The following is a 19,507-nucleotide window of genomic DNA, read 5'->3' on the forward strand; positions in this document are numbered from 1 at the left end:
AGGTTCCTTCAGATATTTCTCAGGCTCCTGGCCTGGTACAGTGGCCTGCCAATGTTGGCATGACAACCTCCGGCCTGGCACAGCGGCCATCCGGTGTTGGCATGGCGATCCCCAGGCCTGGCACAGCGGCCATCCGGTGTTGGCATGGCGATCCCCAGGCCTGGCACAGCGGCCATCCGGTGTTGGCATGGCGATCCCCAGGCCTGGCACAGCGGCCATCCGGTGTTGGCATGGCGATCCCCAGGCCTGGCACAGCGGCCATCCGGTGTTGGCATGGCGATCCCCAGGCCTGGCACAGCGGCCATCCGGTGTTGGCATGGCGATCCCCAGGCCTGGCACAGCGGCCATCCGGTGTTGGCATGGCGATCCACAGGCCTGGCACAGCGGCCATCCGGTGTTGGCATGGCGATCCCCAGGCCTGGCACAGCGGCCATCCGGTGTTGGCATGGCGATCCCCAGGCCTGGCACAGCGGCCATCCGGTGTTGGCATGGCGATCCCCAGGCCTGGCACAGCGGCCATCCGGTGTTGGCATGGCGATCCCCAGGCCTGGCACAGTGGCCACCTCCCTTAGGGGGCTTCCTGACATTGACGTGGTGACCACTTGGCCTCCTGCAGCGGCCTCCCACTGTTGGCGTGTCACTGGTGCAGTCAGGAGCCAGGGCCCAGTGTGGACTGGAGTTAGGAGCCAGTGTGATCTGCTATACTAAACGTTTATTTCTGTAATGCTAGACCTTTTATTAATCTATTGTTTAAAACCTTGTAACTAAAGAAAGCTGTTCCTGGGTACGTTTTGTATCCAAATCAGTGCTGTAATTAGCAAGGTATAAACTTTTCACGATACTCATTGAGTATATGTGGCAATTAAGGCTATTCTATTAAATTCTAAAAAAAAGAGCAATATACAGATTGAATTGTTGCATAGTCCTGGCTGAAACAATTTGCAAAATAAAGTAAATCAATTAATATAAAAGAAAGACTTAAACATTATCAAGTTGGAATGGAATGCATCCCTAAATGCCTATTTTCATGAAGAAAATAACCTTTAAAATACATTTGTGTTATACTGCTCTACATTTATAAATGACAATATTGTAAATAAATGTTAAGAAAGTGCTCAGATGACAAAGTTTTAATGCAGGCTCCATCTCCTGGCAGAAACTGGTCAGTGCAGGCAGCCCCTGAAGTTCAGAACATCCTGCACTGACTATCTCCTGGTACCAGGATTTCAGTCCAAGTTCAGAACAGGAACCAGAGAGAAGCAGAGCAGCAAGTCCCCACGAGTGACACCAGAAATGTTAAAGATTGGAGCAGAGGGTGGGAACAGGAACTGTGGTGGGTTGGAAAATCAGGAATCAGGGCAGGGCCAGGAACAAGAGGCAGGCTGAGGGAACTTCAGGACTAAGGGAAGAGGAAAGATCTTGTGCAGGGGCAGGGAATGGACAGACGTGGCAAACTACATTACAGTGAATCTTTCAATATGAAACAGATATTGTCACTGTTTTATTAGTGGTGTTAAGGAGAGACAGCATTACCTGAGTCACCTTGAGACTTATTGTATCTGGTCTCTGCATCTTTCTCTACAAGAGTCTTCAAAGTATTTAATTGGGCTGTGGAATGTTATTGGATGTCCTGAGGATGGTCTTTGAGCCAGCAGTGGCGCATTCTCATCCCTGAGACACAAGGTTTTGGGTTCACATCCCAATTCAGGGATTGAGTCTGAAACTGAAGGGTGACACTTCAGTGCAGTACTGAGGGAGTACTGCATTGTTGGAAGGGCTGATCTTTCCAATGAGGTGAGGCATCCATCTGTCAGTTGTAAAAGATCCCGTTGCACTATTTCAAAGCGATCCGGGGTGTTTTCTCCTGGCCCCTGTTCATGAATCAACAAATCACAAAAACAGATAACCTGCTCACAATAGCAGCATGTATTGGGACATCATGTTGTGTGCAAATTGCTGGTTATGTTTCTTCCATTGTAACAGCGATTACACTTCAAAAGTTACTGCATCCGCTTTGAAACACTTTGTGATGTCCAGCAATCATGGCAAGTGCGAGATAAATGAAAATTCTTTCCTTCAAAATGGCAGCTTTAAATACAAAGGAAGAGTAGCCAGTGGGCAGCTAATTACATTCCTCAGCAATATAAATCCAGTGATATCCTTTCACAGAGTGCAGACTCATCCACAGACCCCGGGCTCTTCATATACAGATCTTTGAAGGTGAAAGGACCACATTAAAAGCTGCTTAAAAATAAACCCCTATTGGGTGGAATGCTGTTGAGGGGGCAGGGGTCTTTCCTGCTGGCAGGGGTGTGTGGTCTGTTCCACTGGAGGCCTACCAAAGCAGCATCCAATCCTACACCTGGAATTTACCCCCTGCATTAAAGGAGGGAGAGAGAATGGGAGAGGCAGGAGTTGGGGGTGAGGGAGGTGGAAGTCTGCCCAGCAACAGCTGCTGGTCCGTGATAGGCTGGCAGCTCTTGTGCTCAGCAACACCATGGTGAAGATGATGGCTGTATTTGGAACTGCACCCAGGCCTGTTTAAGGGAAAGTGCTGGCTGGGTGGGAGGGTGGGGTTTCCTTTGTTGGGGAGTGTGGCTAGAGGGGGTCAGAAGCAAGGGCAGGGGGATGGCTCTCAGCAGACATCCTCCCCCACCCCACACTCTACAGCCCCCTCGCTCCAGCCCCCCCACCCCACACTCCAGCCCCCACACCTCTCACCAGCCCCCACTCTCCAACTCCCTCACTCCAGCCCCCACCCCACACTCCAGCCCCCACCCTGCAGTACCTCCAGTCCTTCAATGGGGCTGTCCTTTGAAATTCTATGCCCCCCATACCCCCAGCTCCCAGTTTGACTGCATGGTGACAGACCTTCCTGCAGCTGGGTTGTTCCTCACAGTGGTGGTTGGGCGTCAGGCCCTTATCTGGTAATCTGTTGCCCTCCCAAAAACCCCAGTTGGTGGCAGGACTGGGAGGTTGAACAAGATTCCTGCCTCATACTTGATTCCGGAGTAATGAGGAAGATACAGGGTTTGAGAGTGCCGCCACTACACCCAATACAATGTACTTGCCAGCTCCAAGCTCACCACCTGTGGGAGCAGGAGATTCTGCTCAAAGGATCCTTTGTTTATCAGTAGAAGCATGGATACTGTACAACAACCAGGAAGGTCCACTAAAACTTTATAAATCTCAGAATTTGCTCAGGATGAGGAATACCAGTCAATGTGAAGAGACTGGAGGAGCTGGAATTGTTCGGAGCAGGGAGTGTTAAAGGGAAATTAAATCTAGCAGCTCAAAATTATGAAGAGGTTTTTGTAGTGGAAAGGGTTAAGACTCAAATCTGTAAATGGTCAGCCTCCAAAAGCAGTGATTTAAGACATCAACTAACACCAGAGTCCGGAGAGAGGGAATTCTGTCTGGATTTTCATGTTAAGCTTAATTGTGTAAATAGTTAGCAAAATGCTAATTAAATGCAAATTTATCAACAGCTTTGTCTGGAGATCCGACCAAGCACAAGACCCCATCTAAGATCCACACCCTAAGAACAAATTTTGGATTTTGACTTGCATCAATAGCCAAATATTTAAGATAAGTGGCAAAAAAAATGGGGTGGATGGGTGGGGGAAAATTCTTTTGAGTTAGAGTGATCATCACATTGTCCAGGGCTGATGGATACAAAATGGCAATAAAAATCTGGAACCCTTTCCAAGTAAGCTGTTGAGACAACAGGAGTTTCAAATCAGAGACAGACAGATGTTAAAGACTCAAGGTCAGTGACGGAGTTCAGGTAAAAATCAGCCACGATCCATTCAAGTTGCAGTAAAGACTCAAAGGGCTTACCGGTCTCCTCCTGTGTCTTGATTTCTTTTAGTTTCTGAATAACCTCCTTTTTATTCTCGGATCATTGATTCTGATGTTCCTTCCTTCCTGCCTTCACAGCTAAGATGACTCCCCACGCCATTCCTGAGGCACCAATGACCCCATCTCTGGACCCTGAGGAGCAGAGGCAGCGCATGATGGGCAGGAGGTTAAAGGTCATCAAAGAGCTAGTAGTGACTGAGAAAGATCACTTCAATGACTTGGATCTGTGCATCACACACGTGGTTCACCCACTGAGAGAGAAAAGGGTAATATTCTCAAAACATTACTTGAACCTTTCCTCTTTGTAGCTTTGATTTGTTGACTTGCTTTTCAGTGTGCTGACATTCTGTAGGTTTTCGCAGAGTTAAAATCAATTCCACATTTTTACCTCTTGCTGTGTTTTTTTTTCTCATGAGGACATAGCAGCAGTCCCCCAAATCTGGTGACAATAATTTGAACCCTTTTCATTACCAAAGTTACCTATTTCCATTTCCATATCATCAGCCGTTATGTCCCTTCCTTCACTCGTCTTCCACTGTAGACCATCTACATGCCTTTGTTATTTGTAGCTCTGAATGTTTGAATGTTTTCCTGTCTCTCCTCTCTCTTTCTTCCTTCCTAAAAGCTGATCTCATCCAAAATATTACAGACCATATTCTAACTCACACCACGTTGTGTTCGCACATCACCCTGTGCTCACTGATCCTCATTTAGTCCAAGTCGGACAATACCTCAATTTGATAAGTATTTTCTTTGATTTCAAATCCCTCCATGGTCTTGCTCTTTCTTATCTCTCTTGTGTTCTCAAGGTCTATGAACTTCTAAGATCATTGTGCTCTTGCAGACTGTAACCTCACAGCCTTCCCTGATTTCGTCACTCTGCCATTTACACCTCTGACTAGACCCGAACCTCTGGAATTCTCTCTCTATACACTCTTTCTCTGTTTTGAAGACACTCTTTGAACCCAGTTCCTTGATCAAGCCTTAGTCACGTGCCCTAACACTTCCTGGCGTGGTCAAGTGTGAAATGTATTCTTAAAACAGTGCACGAAACACCATAGAGCAAAGAACAACACAGTACAGCAACAGGCCTTTAGTCCCTCTCAGCTGTGCCAACACACTGAGCCTTACTGAAACTGTCTTCACTTACAGGATCTGTATTCTCTTCCTTTTCATGTATTCACCCAGGTGCTACGAGTGTGTCTGCTTCCACCACCACCACCTTCCAGGCACTCACCACCCTTTGTAGGAAAAACGTGCCCCGCATTTCTCTTTTAAACATCATTAGACAGTCTGGATTGTGTTGTCTTTGTGATTTGACCTTGATTTGTATCTGCAGATGGAGTGTCTCGATGTCGATGGGTTGTTCAGCAACATTGAATCTGTTCATCAGATATCTGCCAAGCTCTTGTCCATGTTAGAATATGCCATTGCTGAAGATGATCCAGAGATGCAGATGATCGGTATGTGAGCAGTGATATGTTTATGTTTGACAATGAAGTATCCCTGTGGGAATCACAGGCATCTACAGAGCAGTAGGAAGGCACTGTCTCAGACCCACCACACTGACTTTGTGGTGGAACAATTCCAAACCAATCTCACTCTCTCTCCATTACCTTCACTAAAGCCATCGGAGTTGGCCACCTACTCTCCAGGAGCACCTCACTCAAAGATAGTTCCTGTCATTCTCCTCTTCCTTTCTTGGTACATTCAGTTGTTATGCTCTCATTTCTCACTCTGCAACCAGAGGGATAATCTTACTCTCAGTTCTCTCAATTGGTGTTTTTACGATTTTAAAAACCTTACTTAACCATTTCTTAATGGAGTCATGAATTGCGGTGATTCCTCATGCCCGAAACATTGATTCTCCCGCTCCTTGGATGCTGCCTGACCTGCTGTGTTTTTCCAGCACCACACTCGCGACTCTGATCTCCAGCATCTGTAATCCTCAATTTCTCCATGAATTGTGGAGGTGTCAGTTTGAGATATAAGATCAGCCATGGTCTAATTGAATGGGGAAGCAGACTGAAGGAATCAAATGGACTATTCCAGTGCCTTTTCAAACGATTTTTGACTTTTCTGTTCTGTTGGTGCACCTTTCAATATTTCACATTTCTGGTAACACCCTTTTATTATACTGTCTGCTCCTTATAGTTTAAAGGGTCTTTCTGAAACTGCCCACATCACTCCAGCTGTGACCAACCAATGTTTTGTACGACTGATTAATCCTCAAGTATTCTAAAATGCAAAAGCTTTGATCTTATTTTTGTATAACTTTGCGTTTCTGTCCTTACACTTTCAGTAGTTGACATCTTTTTTCAATGATTTCACCTTGAGGCCAGCATAGCAGTATTGTACTGGTAATAACACTGGCATTAATCACATTATCATTGGATAACAGGAGATGAACACCAATAACAGCTGGAAATTGTGCCCTTTGTGCATTTGATCGACAATCAATAGGGAAAATGAGGAATAAGTGTAAACCTTTAACACAACCTCCCACTCCACAGCCTCCCACTGTTATTTTCTCTTCTCATTCATGTGAATTGGGAGCTTATTTCAGACTGTGAAATACAGCCCCCACCTGTTACACCATCCACACCTCGGAGCAAAGAGAACTCTGGGAATTGCTACTGAGCATGTGCATAAGGAGCTGTGTCATGTTGATGTTAGATCACATGGAACAGGAGTCTTTCAGAAGTCTCCTTTTACCATTCTTTGTAAATAATTAAGCTTCTTAGAGTTCAGTAAGAATGTGTGCCTCACCTTACTATATACACCCCTACCAGCAGCACCCCTTCAGCATTTGCTGGACAAGATTCAAAACATGCAAGAGGAGGCTTGACCAGGTCGACATTGAGAAGATGTTTGCACTAACGGAGGGATCACAAACTTGGGGTTATAGGTGCAGAATATGGAGCAGGGAGGGGTCTCATTTAATGTGAAGGAATTTTGTCTCCCAGATGGTAGTGCATGTCTGGAATTCTCCGCCTCAGAGAGCTGGATCTCTGAAAGTTTTAAAAAGAGGAATTAGAAAGTTTGTATTTAAAGTATTGAGGAGTTGAGGGGTGTAAGGAGATGAGATGACTCAAGTTGAGGCTTGGGGTGAAGCATCCACGATCGCGTTGAATAGCAGGCTGAATGGCCTGCCCCAGTTTCTGTTTCTTATGTTCTTATGACAGTAAGTGCGATATCTTGTGTGCTTCAGTAAATAGCTATCTTGTACTTATTGATTTTGACAAAAATTCTGCTATCTTTAGGCAAGTTCAGGTCTGTAATCTGCTTCTCATACCAGGTTAAAGTGCAAGGACCTTAATGATGAAATGTTCAATACAACCATTAACAAGTAGTTGAGGCAGCTGATAAAGGGAGACTGATGTTCTTTTGATGGCTTGGTCTTTTTTTTAACTCCCTATCACATACTAAGCTCAAAAATCCTGTTAACAGTTACATTCTTGCTGAAATTACCATGTCAATCTTCCCAAACACTCCTCTCTACATATCAATCAGTGAATATTCAGCATTCAAGGGCAAACCCCCTGAAACCCCATTCAGATTACAATGCAGCCTCCTTTGTTTCCTCAGTGTCTGCATCTTCTTTGTGAGCTTGTGGCAATAAATGTGCAACATTAATACACCACTCATGCTGAAACAAGATAGTGCAGTTGCTGGAAATCTGAAATAAAAAGAGAAAATGCTGGAAACAGCTACTAGTGCAGAGAGAGTAACAATGTTAATGTTTGAAATCAATGTCTTTTTGTGAGAACATAATCTACAACTTCCCTCATTTCCTATAAATATTGCAAAAGGGATCCAGAGAGTAAATGCTGGAGATTTCGCACACACAAACATAATCCCCACCCCCCCAAAACCCCGAGGGGAACATTACCCCTGCTCATGCCTCCACCCCCATTCCCCCCACCATCACACCCACTCCAGTTACAGGTTCCGCCCCCACTCCCAGCTCTACACCCACACCAGATCCCAGCTCCCGGCCCTGCCGAGTTTTCACCATCCCTCCAGACCTCCCACTCACTGAGGATGAACGATCAGTCCTCAGCAAAGGACTCACCTTCATCCCCCTCCGTCCACGCATCAATGAATTTAATACACGCCGTGACATCGAACAATTCTTCCGTCGCCTCCGCCTCCGAGCTTACTTTCACAATCAGGACTCCCGCCCACCTTCCGAGGACCCCTTCGCCCGCCTCCAACACACTGCATCCACCTGGACACCCCGCGCTGGCCTATTACCTGCCCTCGACCTCTTCATTTCCAACTGCCGCCGGGACATTAACCGCCTCAACCTGTCGACCCCACTCCAACCTCTCACCCTCACAACGCGCAGCCCTCCAATCCCTCTGCTCCAATCCCAACCTCACCATCAATCCAGCGGATAAAGGGGGCGCAGTGGTAGTCTGGCGCACTGACCTCTACACCGCTGAAGCCAAACGCCAACTCGAGGACACCTCTTCCTACTGCCCCCTCGACCATGACCCCACCCCCATCACCAAACCATCATCTCCCAGACCATACAGAACCTCATCACCTCAGGAGATCTCCCACCCACAGCTTCCAACCTCATAGTCCGGGAACCCCGCACTGCCCAGTTCTACCTCCTTCCCAAGATCCACAAGCCTGACCACCCTGGCCGACCCATTGTCTCAGCATGCTCCTGCCCCACTGAACTCATCTCTACCTACCTCGACACTGTCCTATCCCCCCTAGTCCAGAAACTCCCCACATACGTTCGAGACACCACCCACGCCCTCCACCTCCTCCAAGACTTCCGTTTCCACGGCCCCCAACCCCTCATCTTCACCATGGATATCCAATCCCTCTACACCTCCATCCGCCATGACCAGGGCCTCCAAACCCTTCATTTTTTTCCTCTCCAAACGTCCCCAACAGTACCCTTCCACTGACACTCTCATTCGTTTGGCCGAACTGGTCCTCACCCTTAACAATTTCTCCTTTGAATCCTCCCACTTCCTCCAGACCAAAGGGGTAGCCATGGGCACACGTATGGGCCCCAGCTATGCCTGTCTCTTTGTTGGCTATGTAGAACAGTTGATCTTCCGTAATTACACCGGCACCACTCCCCACCTCTTCCTCCGCTACATTGATGACTGCATTGGCGCCACCTCGTGCTCCCGCGAGGAGGTTGAGCAATTCATCAACTTCACCAACACATTCCACCCTGACCTTAAATTTACCTGGACCATCTCTGACACCTCGCTCCCCTTCCTGGACCTCTCCATCTCCATTAGTGATGACCGACTTGACACTGACATTTTTTACAAACCCACCGACTCCCACAGCTACGTGGATTACACCTCTTCCCACCCTACCTCTTGCAAAAATGCCATCCGATATTCCCAATTTCTCCGCCTCCGCCGTATCTGCTCCCAGGAGGACCAGTTCCACCATAGAACACAGCAGAGACCGCAATTTCTTTAGAGACCGCAATTTCCCTTCCCATGCAGTTAAAGATGCCCTCCAACGCATCTCGTCCACATCCCGCACCTCCGCCCTCAGACCCCACCCCTTCAACCGTAACAAGGACAGAACGCCCCTGGTGCTCACCTTCCACCCTACAAACCTTCGCATCAACCAAATCATCCGCCGACATTTCCACCACCTCCAAAAAGACCCCACCGCCAGGGATATATTTCCCTCCCCACCCCTTTCCGCCTTCCGCAAAGACCGTTCCCTCCACGACTACCTGGTCAGGTCCACGCCCCCCAAACAACCCACCCTCCCATTCTGGCACTTTCCCCTGCCACCGCAGGAACTGTAAAACCTACACCCACACCTCCTCCCTCACCTCTATCCAAGGCCCTAAAGGAGCCTTCCACATCCATCAAAGTTTTACCTGCACATCCACGAATATCATTTATTGTATCCGTTGCTCCCGATGTGGTCTCCTCTACATTGGGGAGACTGGGCACCTCCTAGCAGAGCGCTTTAGGGAACATCTCCGAGACACCCGCACCAATTAACCAAACTGCCCCGTGGCCCAACATTTCAACTCCCCCTCCCACTCTGCCAAGGACATGGAGGTCCTGGGCCTCCTTCACCGCCGCTCCCTCACCACCAGACGCCTGGAGGAAGAACACCTCATCTTCCGCCTCGGAACACTTCAACCCCAAGGCATCAATGTGGACTTCAACAGCTTCCTCATTTCCCCTTCCCCCACCTCATCCTAGTTTCAAATTTCCAGCTCAGCACTGTCTCCTTGACTTGTCCGGACTTGTCCGACCTGCCTATCTCCTTTTCCACCTATCCACTCCACCCTCTCCTCCCTGACCTATCACCTTCATCCCCTCCCCCACTCACCCATTGTACTCTATGCTACTCTCTCCCCACCCCCACCCTCCTCTAGCTTATCTCTCCACACTTCAGGCTCACTGTCTTTATTCCTGATGAAGGGCTTTTGCCCGAAACATCGATTTCACTGCTCATTGGATGCCGCCTGAACTGCTGTGCTCTTCCAGCACCACTAATCCAGTATAACATAATCACTGTTAACTCCAACCCAACATCAAAGCAATTTCTGTAGCTGGTAATGACATGAGTCAGTGGGCACAGCAGAACTAGAGATTGTGGGGGATGGGAAGAGTATGTAGGTGTGGATGGGGTTGCAGGTAGTGGGGGTGGGGTGGGCGTGGTGCCAGGAGCGATGGGTCTGCGGAAATGGGAGGGAGAAGGCGAGGTGGGTATTTGTCACAAGAAACAGACAGGAGGATGTTTCCTGAGTTTTCTTTTTCTTCAGATGAATTGCAACAACATCCGCTTATATACCTTCCGCAATCTGCAGGAGCATTGCTAGGATACACAATCAGACAAATTAGTCGCTGGACATTATGCCCCTTTCTTTAATCGCCATTTAATTGTCATTAGGGAATGGGGACATTAATATTTCAGCAAAGAGTTTTAATGGCAGTCTTAAGGAGCAGAGACAGAAATGGAGAGATTTTGTTAAAGAACGTTATAACTTGGACCTGGGCACTGCCACCAGTGGGGGAGCAGAGAGACTGTGAGGCTAGCTTTCTCACTCTGACTCTAGCTGAGATCAGTTAAGTGTCCTGGTAGGATTAGTTTATGATTTAGTATTTCTAAGTGTGAAGGCCAGTTTCAAGGAGCTTTCTGTTTACTCACATTGTCTTCACTTCTTTAAACAGGTGAAATATTCTTACAGCTTAAAACTCCTTTGGAAGAAGTTTATAAAATCTATTGTTATCACCACGATGATGCCAATAGTTTGCTTGAAACATACGACAAAGATGATGTAATTCGGCGACATTTAAGGAACCAAGTTGATGCTCTGAAGTAAGTACTTGTGGCTTTCTGAGGTGGATATCAGTTGTGGCCCAGTGGGTAGCAATCTTAACTTCGATCCTAAAGGTCTGCAGCATAAGCAGCTCAAGCCCCCATCATTGAGGCCGACATTCCCGGTGCTATAGTAAGGGAGTGCCGTATTGTCAGAGGTACTGTTTTTTTTGAATGAGTTCCACTGTTTCACTCCCTTAAGTTCTCCCTCCATGTCTTGACAAATATTTATCCTTCAAACAACATCAGGGGTCATATGGTCAAGAATCATGTGAGCAAACCTCCAGAAATGGCAGCGGTTCCAACTCTATGTTGACCGTAGCTGTTTGTTAAAATTGGGGTTCAAATAGAATGGGCCAGGTCCTCATCAGAACTAGGCAGAAATGGGTACTGCCAAGAATGACAGGCATTTGCCCGAAACATTGATTTTTCCTGCTTCTCGGATGCTGCCTGACCTGCTGTGCTTTTCCAGCACCAGTCTAATCTTACCTATTCATCAGAATTAGTCAGTGGTCTCTTTGGCATTAAAGTGCTCTGTGAATTTTAAAAAATTACACTCCCCTGGAGAACAACATGAATATACGGGTCTGAAAAGGTAATACTTAATAGTAGATCTTTTCTTAAACTATCCAGCCTTCAATTTCTAAAATTGCTTTATGTTCAAGTTTTTTTAAACTTGTTTTAATTATGATTTATTTCTTTTAAATATTAGGAAAATATACCAGGAGCAGTGAGTATACAATTTTATATATGACGAAAGAATTACTTCCACCTTTCAGTTTTCCTTAATCCTCTGGCTCTGGCTCTGGCTCTGGCTCTGGCTATGGCTGTCTCTCTGAGTATACGATGATTTATACATTAATCTGTCACTAGAATAGTTTCTATTTGTTCTGTGGCTTTTAGTCATCATTTGTCTGCCTGCCAATATGACCATTAACTCGGAAATAATCTTGGAAGTTTCTGAGTAAATGCTTATCCCAGAATTATTGGTGATCCACTAAAGCTATAAACTGGATTTGTAAATGGGATTTGTGATCAAACCATACATTTGTAGTTACTGTACTCCCTTCTTTAATCATGTGGAATATTGACCACATAAGAGGAAATGCTGAAAAAAGACATTTTTATTGAGGTTTTCATCTTGCGTTGCTCGTAAAAATACCAACGAAAGGGGATCACTAAAAACCGAAAGAACTGCAGATGCTGTAAATCAGAAACAACCACAGAAGCTGCTGGAAAAGCTCAGCAGGTCTGGCAGCATCTGTGGAGAGAAATCAGAGTTAACATTTAAGGTGCAGTGACCCTTAATAAGAACTGGGGCTCAATGTTTTATATTGTACAGGAGGTCAGTGCTGACTGGTTGGCAAGTGACCTGTGGATTGTAGAGATGTTGCCATGAACAATGCACCAGTTTGATGATGATTGGCAGTTTACAGCCAAACCTGTATTTCCACGTGTTATTATAGATTGACCTTATGCACATGGGACATTTCTACATGGTGCCAGTTTGATGCTGACAATAGAGAACATTATAGCCATTCTGTGGGATAATGGTTAACCTAATCAGATCATTTCTTGTTGTCTATTGTGCAAGTTCATGAACGGATGTAGGGACATGACTTGCAGTCCCAAAAAATCCCACACTTTCTCTAAAATTACCCATCAAGGGTAAATTCTGTCATAACTTTGCGTAACAGGTAAAACTAGGTATTTCACAAGTAATGTTCACCAATAACAGGATGCTATCCTCAAGCTAAAAGGATGTTCTGCCTACCAAACAAATGAGCAATGTGGTATTTAATTTCAGTCCCGGTGTGATGCCAGGTGTGTTGGCCATAACCCCAAATGATTGGCAGATTGTATCAAACATTGTGTCTTTTCAGCGGTTCTCCACAGACAAGCTATTTACTGTACCCAACCAGATATTGCTTGTAAAACTCACAACATGGTGTGGTGTCCAACATTAGATGTGATTCTGTGACTGGACAACATTTGCTGAAGAATCCTGAGGATGTTCGGAATTATACTGACACCGGTTTAAGACTGACAGTCGGGCTTTCCCTTCCACATATACAACACAATGGGACCAGTCCTTTGCAGACAGAAAGAACACATATGCAAATAGTTATCTCTTCTATAATGCTATGGTTGTGTTCTTGTGTAACCCCATGTTATAAAAAAACGCACAATTAAAAATAGCACTTAAAGTGTTAGCGATGCAATTGCGTTACAGTCAACACACGATTTAAAAGTTTATGCTTTGGACACAGCATCCCCTATTTGTCAATCGCCTTACAGTGAATTTGCGTTGTAGCAGAATAACCTGTAGTGTACTTCTTTCAACACAATACAAGAGGCAACAGCCATTCACTGGTTCATTCCTCAGGGCAATGCCTTAACCAATGAGTGTTGACCTTCAGTGTTCAAATATAAACAAAGCATGGTGGTGAATTGTCAGTAATCATCTAACTGGTGCATTCTACATGACAACACCTCTACCAATCAGAGTCCACCTGCCAACCAAACAGTACTCTCTTCTCCTGGAGTATTTAAAAACCTTACATTGATGTACCTGCTAATGTCCTGAGGTGAGCAAACTGAAAAGCTTCAAAAAATGCCTTTTATCCTGCAATTCTCGAGTTCTGTACTACCAAACAATAATAAAGGAGAAACTCTTTTCTGAAAGGAAGTTGTGTGAGATCTGAGAGTTCTGAATAATGTGTAAAGTTATATGAGAGATATAAAATCATGAGTTCAATCTGGAATAAGTAGAATATGGGATTGTTGAGTAGATCAATGTGTAAACTGCACTTCTTTCACAGCTATGTCAGAATACGTTACAACGTTTCAGCTGCATTAAGATCCAAAGTCCTTTTCCCAAGAGAGCAAATGAATTAACTAACTGACCAGCAACGTAGGAACAATATATTCCCACAAACAATATATTCCCTAAGAACCAAGAAACTATCTCCCTTACTTTCATCTCATTCCCACATTTTGCAGCAGAGTGTTAACCAACTTTGCTTCACCTCAATGCTGGGCCTTTTTCTTTTTTAACTTCCTCCATCAGGTCTTTTTTTCAGTCACTCAAAGAAACCAGCACCATCCAGGGTAAATATAGTCACATATTTGGCTAAGGTTCCATCCTGCAATTCTTCCCCACATACCTTAAAAAGGTCATCTTGGGGTGACACAGTAGCTGAGTGGTTAACGCTGCTGCCTCGCAGCGCCAGAGACACAGGTTCGATTCCAGCCTCTGGCGACTCTCTGTGTGGAGTTTACACATTCTCCCCGTGTCTGCGTGGGTTTTCTCCCACAGTCCAAAGATGTGTAGGTCTGGTGAATTGCTGAATTGTCCATAGTATTAGGCATATTAGTCAGAGAGAAATGGCTTTGGATGGGTTACTCCTTGTGGACTTGTTGGGTCGAAGGGCCTGTTTCCGCACTGTAGGGAATCTAATCTAATCAAAAGAGGTTAAATGTAAGCAAGAATTAATGTAGCACCTTTCACAACCTGGGGACACTTCATTGTACTTTACTACACAGCTCGTGAAGTATAGCCACTGTTATAATGTAGCAAATCAGGTGGTCTTTTACTCCTCGATGCAATGTGGCTTCCTTGGCCGTTCAGAAAGTAAACCATGTGTGGATATGACGGTACATGTAGGTCTGACCAGGTAAGGCTGCTAGATTTCCATCACTAATGGCATTAGTGAACCAGATGGGTTTTTACAACAATCGCTGGCAATTTCATGGTCACCATGGCAGAGACTAGCTTCAGTTCTGGATTTATAAGTTGAATCGAAATTCCACTGTGGGATTTGAACCCACAGCCCCAGGGCTTTACTCTGTCTCTGGATGATTAGTCCAATGAAATTAGTGCTTTACCATCATATCCCCTTTGTGCACAGCAAGATTCCAATAATCTATCTTATTGATGGTGTTGAAAGCCTGGCTCACTTAGTTGCTTACCTCCTTCCCACTGAGTTAGCCTGAATTGCACTGCAGGACTTGAGCTTGTGATCCAGACTGCTCGGAGCTGAAAATGTGTTGCTGGAAAAGCGCAGCAGGTCAGGCAGCATCCAAGGAGCAGGAGAATCGACATTTTGGGCATGAGCCCTTCTTCAGGAATGAGGAGAGTGTGCCAAGCAGGCTAAGATAAAAGGTAGGGAGGAGGGACTTGGGGGAGGGGTGTTGGAAATGGGATAGGTGGAAGGAGGTCAAGGTGAGGGTGATAAGGTGAGGGTGAGAACGAGGGTAGGTCCGATCAAGGACAGTGGTGGGAAACTGTGTATTGAGTCGGAAGAGATAGGAGAGGTCTTGAACAAGTACTTCTCTTCAGTATTTACGAACGAGAGGGACCGTATTGTTGAAGAGGAGAGTGTGAAACGGACTGATAAGCTAGAAGAGATACCTGTTAGGAAGGAAGATGTGTTGGACATTTTGAACAACTTGAGGATAGACAAGTCCCCCGGGCCTGACGGGATATATCCTAGGATTATGTGGGAAGCAAGAGAGGAAATTGCAGTACCGTTGGCAATGATCTTCTCGTCTTCACTGGCAACTGGGGTGGTACCAGGGGACTGGAGAGTAGCGAATGTTGTGCCCCTGTTCAAAAAAGGGAATAGGGATAACCCCGGGAATTACAGGCCAGTTAGTCTTACTTCTGTGGCAGGCAAAGTAATGGAAAGGGTACTGAGGGATAGGATTTACGAGTATCTGGAAAGACACTGCTTGATTAGGGACAGCCAGCACGGATTTGTGAAGGGTAGGTCTTGCCTTACAAGTCTTATTGAATTCTTCGAGGAGGTGACCAAGCATGTGGATGAGGGTAGAGCAGTGGATGTAGTGTACATGGATTTTAGTAAGGCATTTGATAAGGTTCCCCATGGTAGGCTTATGCGGAAAGTCAGGAGGCATGGGATAGAGGGAAATTTGGCCAATTGGATAGAAAACTGGCTAACCGGTAGAAGTCAGAGAGTGGTGGTAGATGGTAAATATTCAGCATGGAGTCCAGTTACAAGTGGAGTTCCGCAGGGATCAGTTCTGGGTCCTCTGCTGTTTGTAATTTTTATTAATGACTTAGAGGAGGGAGTCGAAGGGTGGGTCAGTAAATTTGCAGATGATACAAAGATAGGTGGAGTTGTGGACAGTGAGGAGGGCTGTTGTCGGCTGCAGAGGGACTTAGATAGGATGCAGAGCTGGGCTGAGGAGTGGCAGATGGAGTTCAACCCTGCCAAGTGTGAGGTTGTCCATTTTGGAAGAACAAATAAGAATGCGGAATACAGGGTTAATGGTAGGGTTCTTGGTCAGGTGGAGGAACAGAGGGATCTTGGGGTCTACGTACATAGATCTTTGAAGGTTGCCACTCAGGTGGATAGAGTTTGTAAGAAGGCCTATGGAGTATTATCGTTCATTAGCAGAGGGATTGAATTCAAGAGTCGTGAGGTGATGTTGCAGCTGTACAGGACTTTGGTTAGGCCACATTTGGAGTACTGTGTGCAGTTCTGGTCGCCTCACTTTAGGAAAGATGTGGAAGCTTTGGAGAGGGTGCAGAGAAGATTTACCAGGATGTTGCCTGGAATGGAGAGTAGGTCGTACGAGGATAGGTTGAGAGTTCTCGGCCTTTTCTCGTTGGAACGGCGAAGGATGAGGGGTGACTTGATAGAGGTTTATAAGATGATCAGCGGAATAGATAGAGTAGACAGTCAGAAACTTTTTCCCCGGGTACAACAGAGTGTTACAAGGGGACATAAATTTAAGGTGAAGGGTGGAAGGTATAGGGGAGATGTCAGGGGTGGGTTCTTTACCCAGAGAGTGGTGGGGGCATAGAATGCGCTGCCCGAGGGAGTGGTAGAGTCAGATTCATTGGCGACCTTTAAGCGGCATTTGGATAGGTACATGGATGGGTGCTTAATCTAGGATAGAAGTTCGGCACAACATCGTGGGCCGAAGGGCCTGTTCTGTGCTGTATTGTTCTATGTTCTATGTTCTATGTTCTATGTGATAGGCCGGAGTGAGGGTGGGGGTGGAGAGGTCAGGAAGAAGATTGCAGGTTAGGAAGGCGGTGCTGAGTTTGAGGGTTGGGACTGAGACAAGGTGGAGGGAGGGGAAATGAGGAAACTGGAGAAATCTGAGTTCATCCCTTGTGGTTGGAGGGTTCCTAGGCGGAAGATGAGGTGCTCTTCCTCCAGGTGTCGTGTTGCTATGGTCTGCGATGGAGGAGGCCAAGGACCTGCATGTCCTTGGTGGAGTGGGAGGGGGAGTTGAAGTGTTGAGCCACGGGGCGGTTGGGTTGGTTGGTCCGGGTGTCCCAGAGGTGTTCTCTGAAACGTTCCGCAAATAGGCGGCCTGTCTCCCCAATATAGAGGAGGCCACATCGGGTGCAGCAGATGCAGTAAATGATGTGTGTGGAGGTGCAGGTGAATTTGTGGCGGATATGGAAGGATCCCTTGGGGCCTTGGAGGGAAGTAAGGGGGGAGGTGTGGGCACAAGTTTTACATTTCTTGTGGTTGCAGGGGAAGGTGCTGGGAGTGGAGGTTGGGTTGGTGGGGGGTGTGGACCTGACAAGGGAGTCACAGAGGGAGTGGTCTTTTCGGAACGCTGATAGGGGAGGGGAGGGAAATATATTCCTGGTGGTGGGGTCCGTTTGGAGGTGGCGGAAATGACGACGGATGATACGATGTATATGGAGGTTGGTGGGGTGGTAGATGAGGACCAGTGGGGTACTGTTCTGCTGGCGATTGGAGGGGCAGGAAGTGGAGGAGATGCAGTGGAGAGCATCGTTGACCACATCTGGGGGAAAATTGCGGTCTTGGAAGAAAGAGGCCATCTGGGTTGTTCAGTATTGGAATTGGTCCTCCTGGGAGCAGATGCGGCGGTGGCGAAGGAATTGGGAATATGGGATGGCGTTTTTACAGGGGGCAGGGTGGGAGGAGGTGTAGTCTAGGTAGCTGTGGGCAACTCAGTCAATGTGGCACTAATTGAGTGCTGCATTGTGAGAAATTCTGTGTATTAAATGAATCTTCAAGCCAAGACACTGTTCAGATATATAAAGATGCACCACTGAAAGAAAAAGGTGGAAGTCTTCTGGTTAACATCTCTCCCTTTATTTTGATGGAGTGATTTTTCTTTAAAAGTAATTCGTTGGTCGTGAAGTGTTTAACGTTTCCAGAGAGCTTGATTAGGTACGACCTATATGCCAGTTTGAATCATGGACAGAACAAGGCCATTCAGCCCATTGTGCCTTACTGGCTCTTTAAAAGAGCGATTCATTTCATCACACTCCCCTGCCCTTTCCATATAGTCCTGTAAGCTTTACCCCCTAAAAGTATTTATCCAGTTTCCTTTGGAAAACTCCGATTAAATCTCTTTCCACTGCCTTTTCAAGCAGAACATTCTAGATTATACATCTGTTTAATATTGAATTAACTGATAACTATTGACTTGTTTTATTTCTATCAAAATTTTCAATTGAATCCCATCCTCAACAACTTAAAAACATTCCAATAAGGATCACAAATAGGCCATTTGTACCATTGGGCCTGCTTAACCATTTAACAAGATTGTGTCTGATCTGATTACTCCACATCCTACCTACCCCAATAATCTTTCACTCTCTCTTGCTTAACAAGAAATCTATCCCCCTCTGTCTTAAACATGTTCAAGGACTCTGCTTCCATTCGCTTTTCAAGAAGAGAGCTTCCCCTCAGAGGAGGCAGTGACCTAAGGCTATTATTGTTGGACTGTAAATGCAGAGACAGCACTGCAGATGGTCGGATTTAAATTCAATAAAAATATTTGGAATTAAAAGCCTAATGATGACCATGAACCATTGCCGATTATTGGAAAAACCCATCTGATTCACTAATGTCCTTCAGGGAAGGAAACTGCCACCCTTACATGGTCTGGCCTACATGTGACTCCAAACCTACAGCAATGAGGTTAACTCTTAAGGCTGGCCTAGCCAGTGATGCCCTTGTCACATGAATTACATTTTTTAAAATTCCAAGGATTCTCAATCCTCTGGAAGGATAAACCTTCCTCATCATCTTTTAAAATGGGTGACCCTAGTTCTAATTATGAAACGTTATAAAAAATGAAAGCCCCCAGCACTGAGTTTTGTGGCACAAGACTTGTTACATCATGCCAAGTAGAAAGAAGATAAGATTTATGCCCACTCTTAGTTTTCTGTTAGCTTATTCAATCATTTATCAAAGCCAATATGTTACCGCTTATACCAAATGCCTTCATCATCCACACTAGCCAAACTGCTCTGCTCAGGACCGTAAGAAACTACAGAGAGTTGTGA

At 46.0% G+C, this 19,507-nt stretch overlaps 1 protein-coding gene across 3 annotated transcripts in view; it reads left to right on the forward strand.

Annotated features, from left to right (window-relative positions):
• Nucleotides 1–19,507, forward strand: part of arhgef38 (Rho guanine nucleotide exchange factor (GEF) 38) — a 110,392-nt gene that overhangs the window by 38,098 nt on the left and 52,787 nt on the right. The window contains exons 2-5 of one of the 3 annotated variants that reach the window (XM_072583796.1): nt 3,940–4,127; nt 5,201–5,324; nt 11,049–11,196; nt 11,909–11,949. In XM_072583796.1, the coding sequence (XP_072439897.1) occupies nt 3,940–4,127; nt 5,201–5,324; nt 11,049–11,196; nt 11,909–11,930 (482 nt within the window). In that variant the 3' untranslated portion in view covers nt 11,931–11,949. Of the gene's footprint in view, nt 1–3,939; nt 4,128–5,200; nt 5,325–11,048; nt 11,201–11,908; nt 11,950–19,507 lie in introns of those variants that run through there. The other 2 variants (XM_072583794.1, XM_072583797.1) reach the window with 2 other exon arrangements.

The sequence above is a fragment of the Chiloscyllium punctatum genome, chromosome 14, assembly GCF_047496795.1.
Source record: "Chiloscyllium punctatum isolate Juve2018m chromosome 14, sChiPun1.3, whole genome shotgun sequence".
Taxonomy (NCBI): Eukaryota; Metazoa; Chordata; class Chondrichthyes; order Orectolobiformes; family Hemiscylliidae; genus Chiloscyllium; species Chiloscyllium punctatum.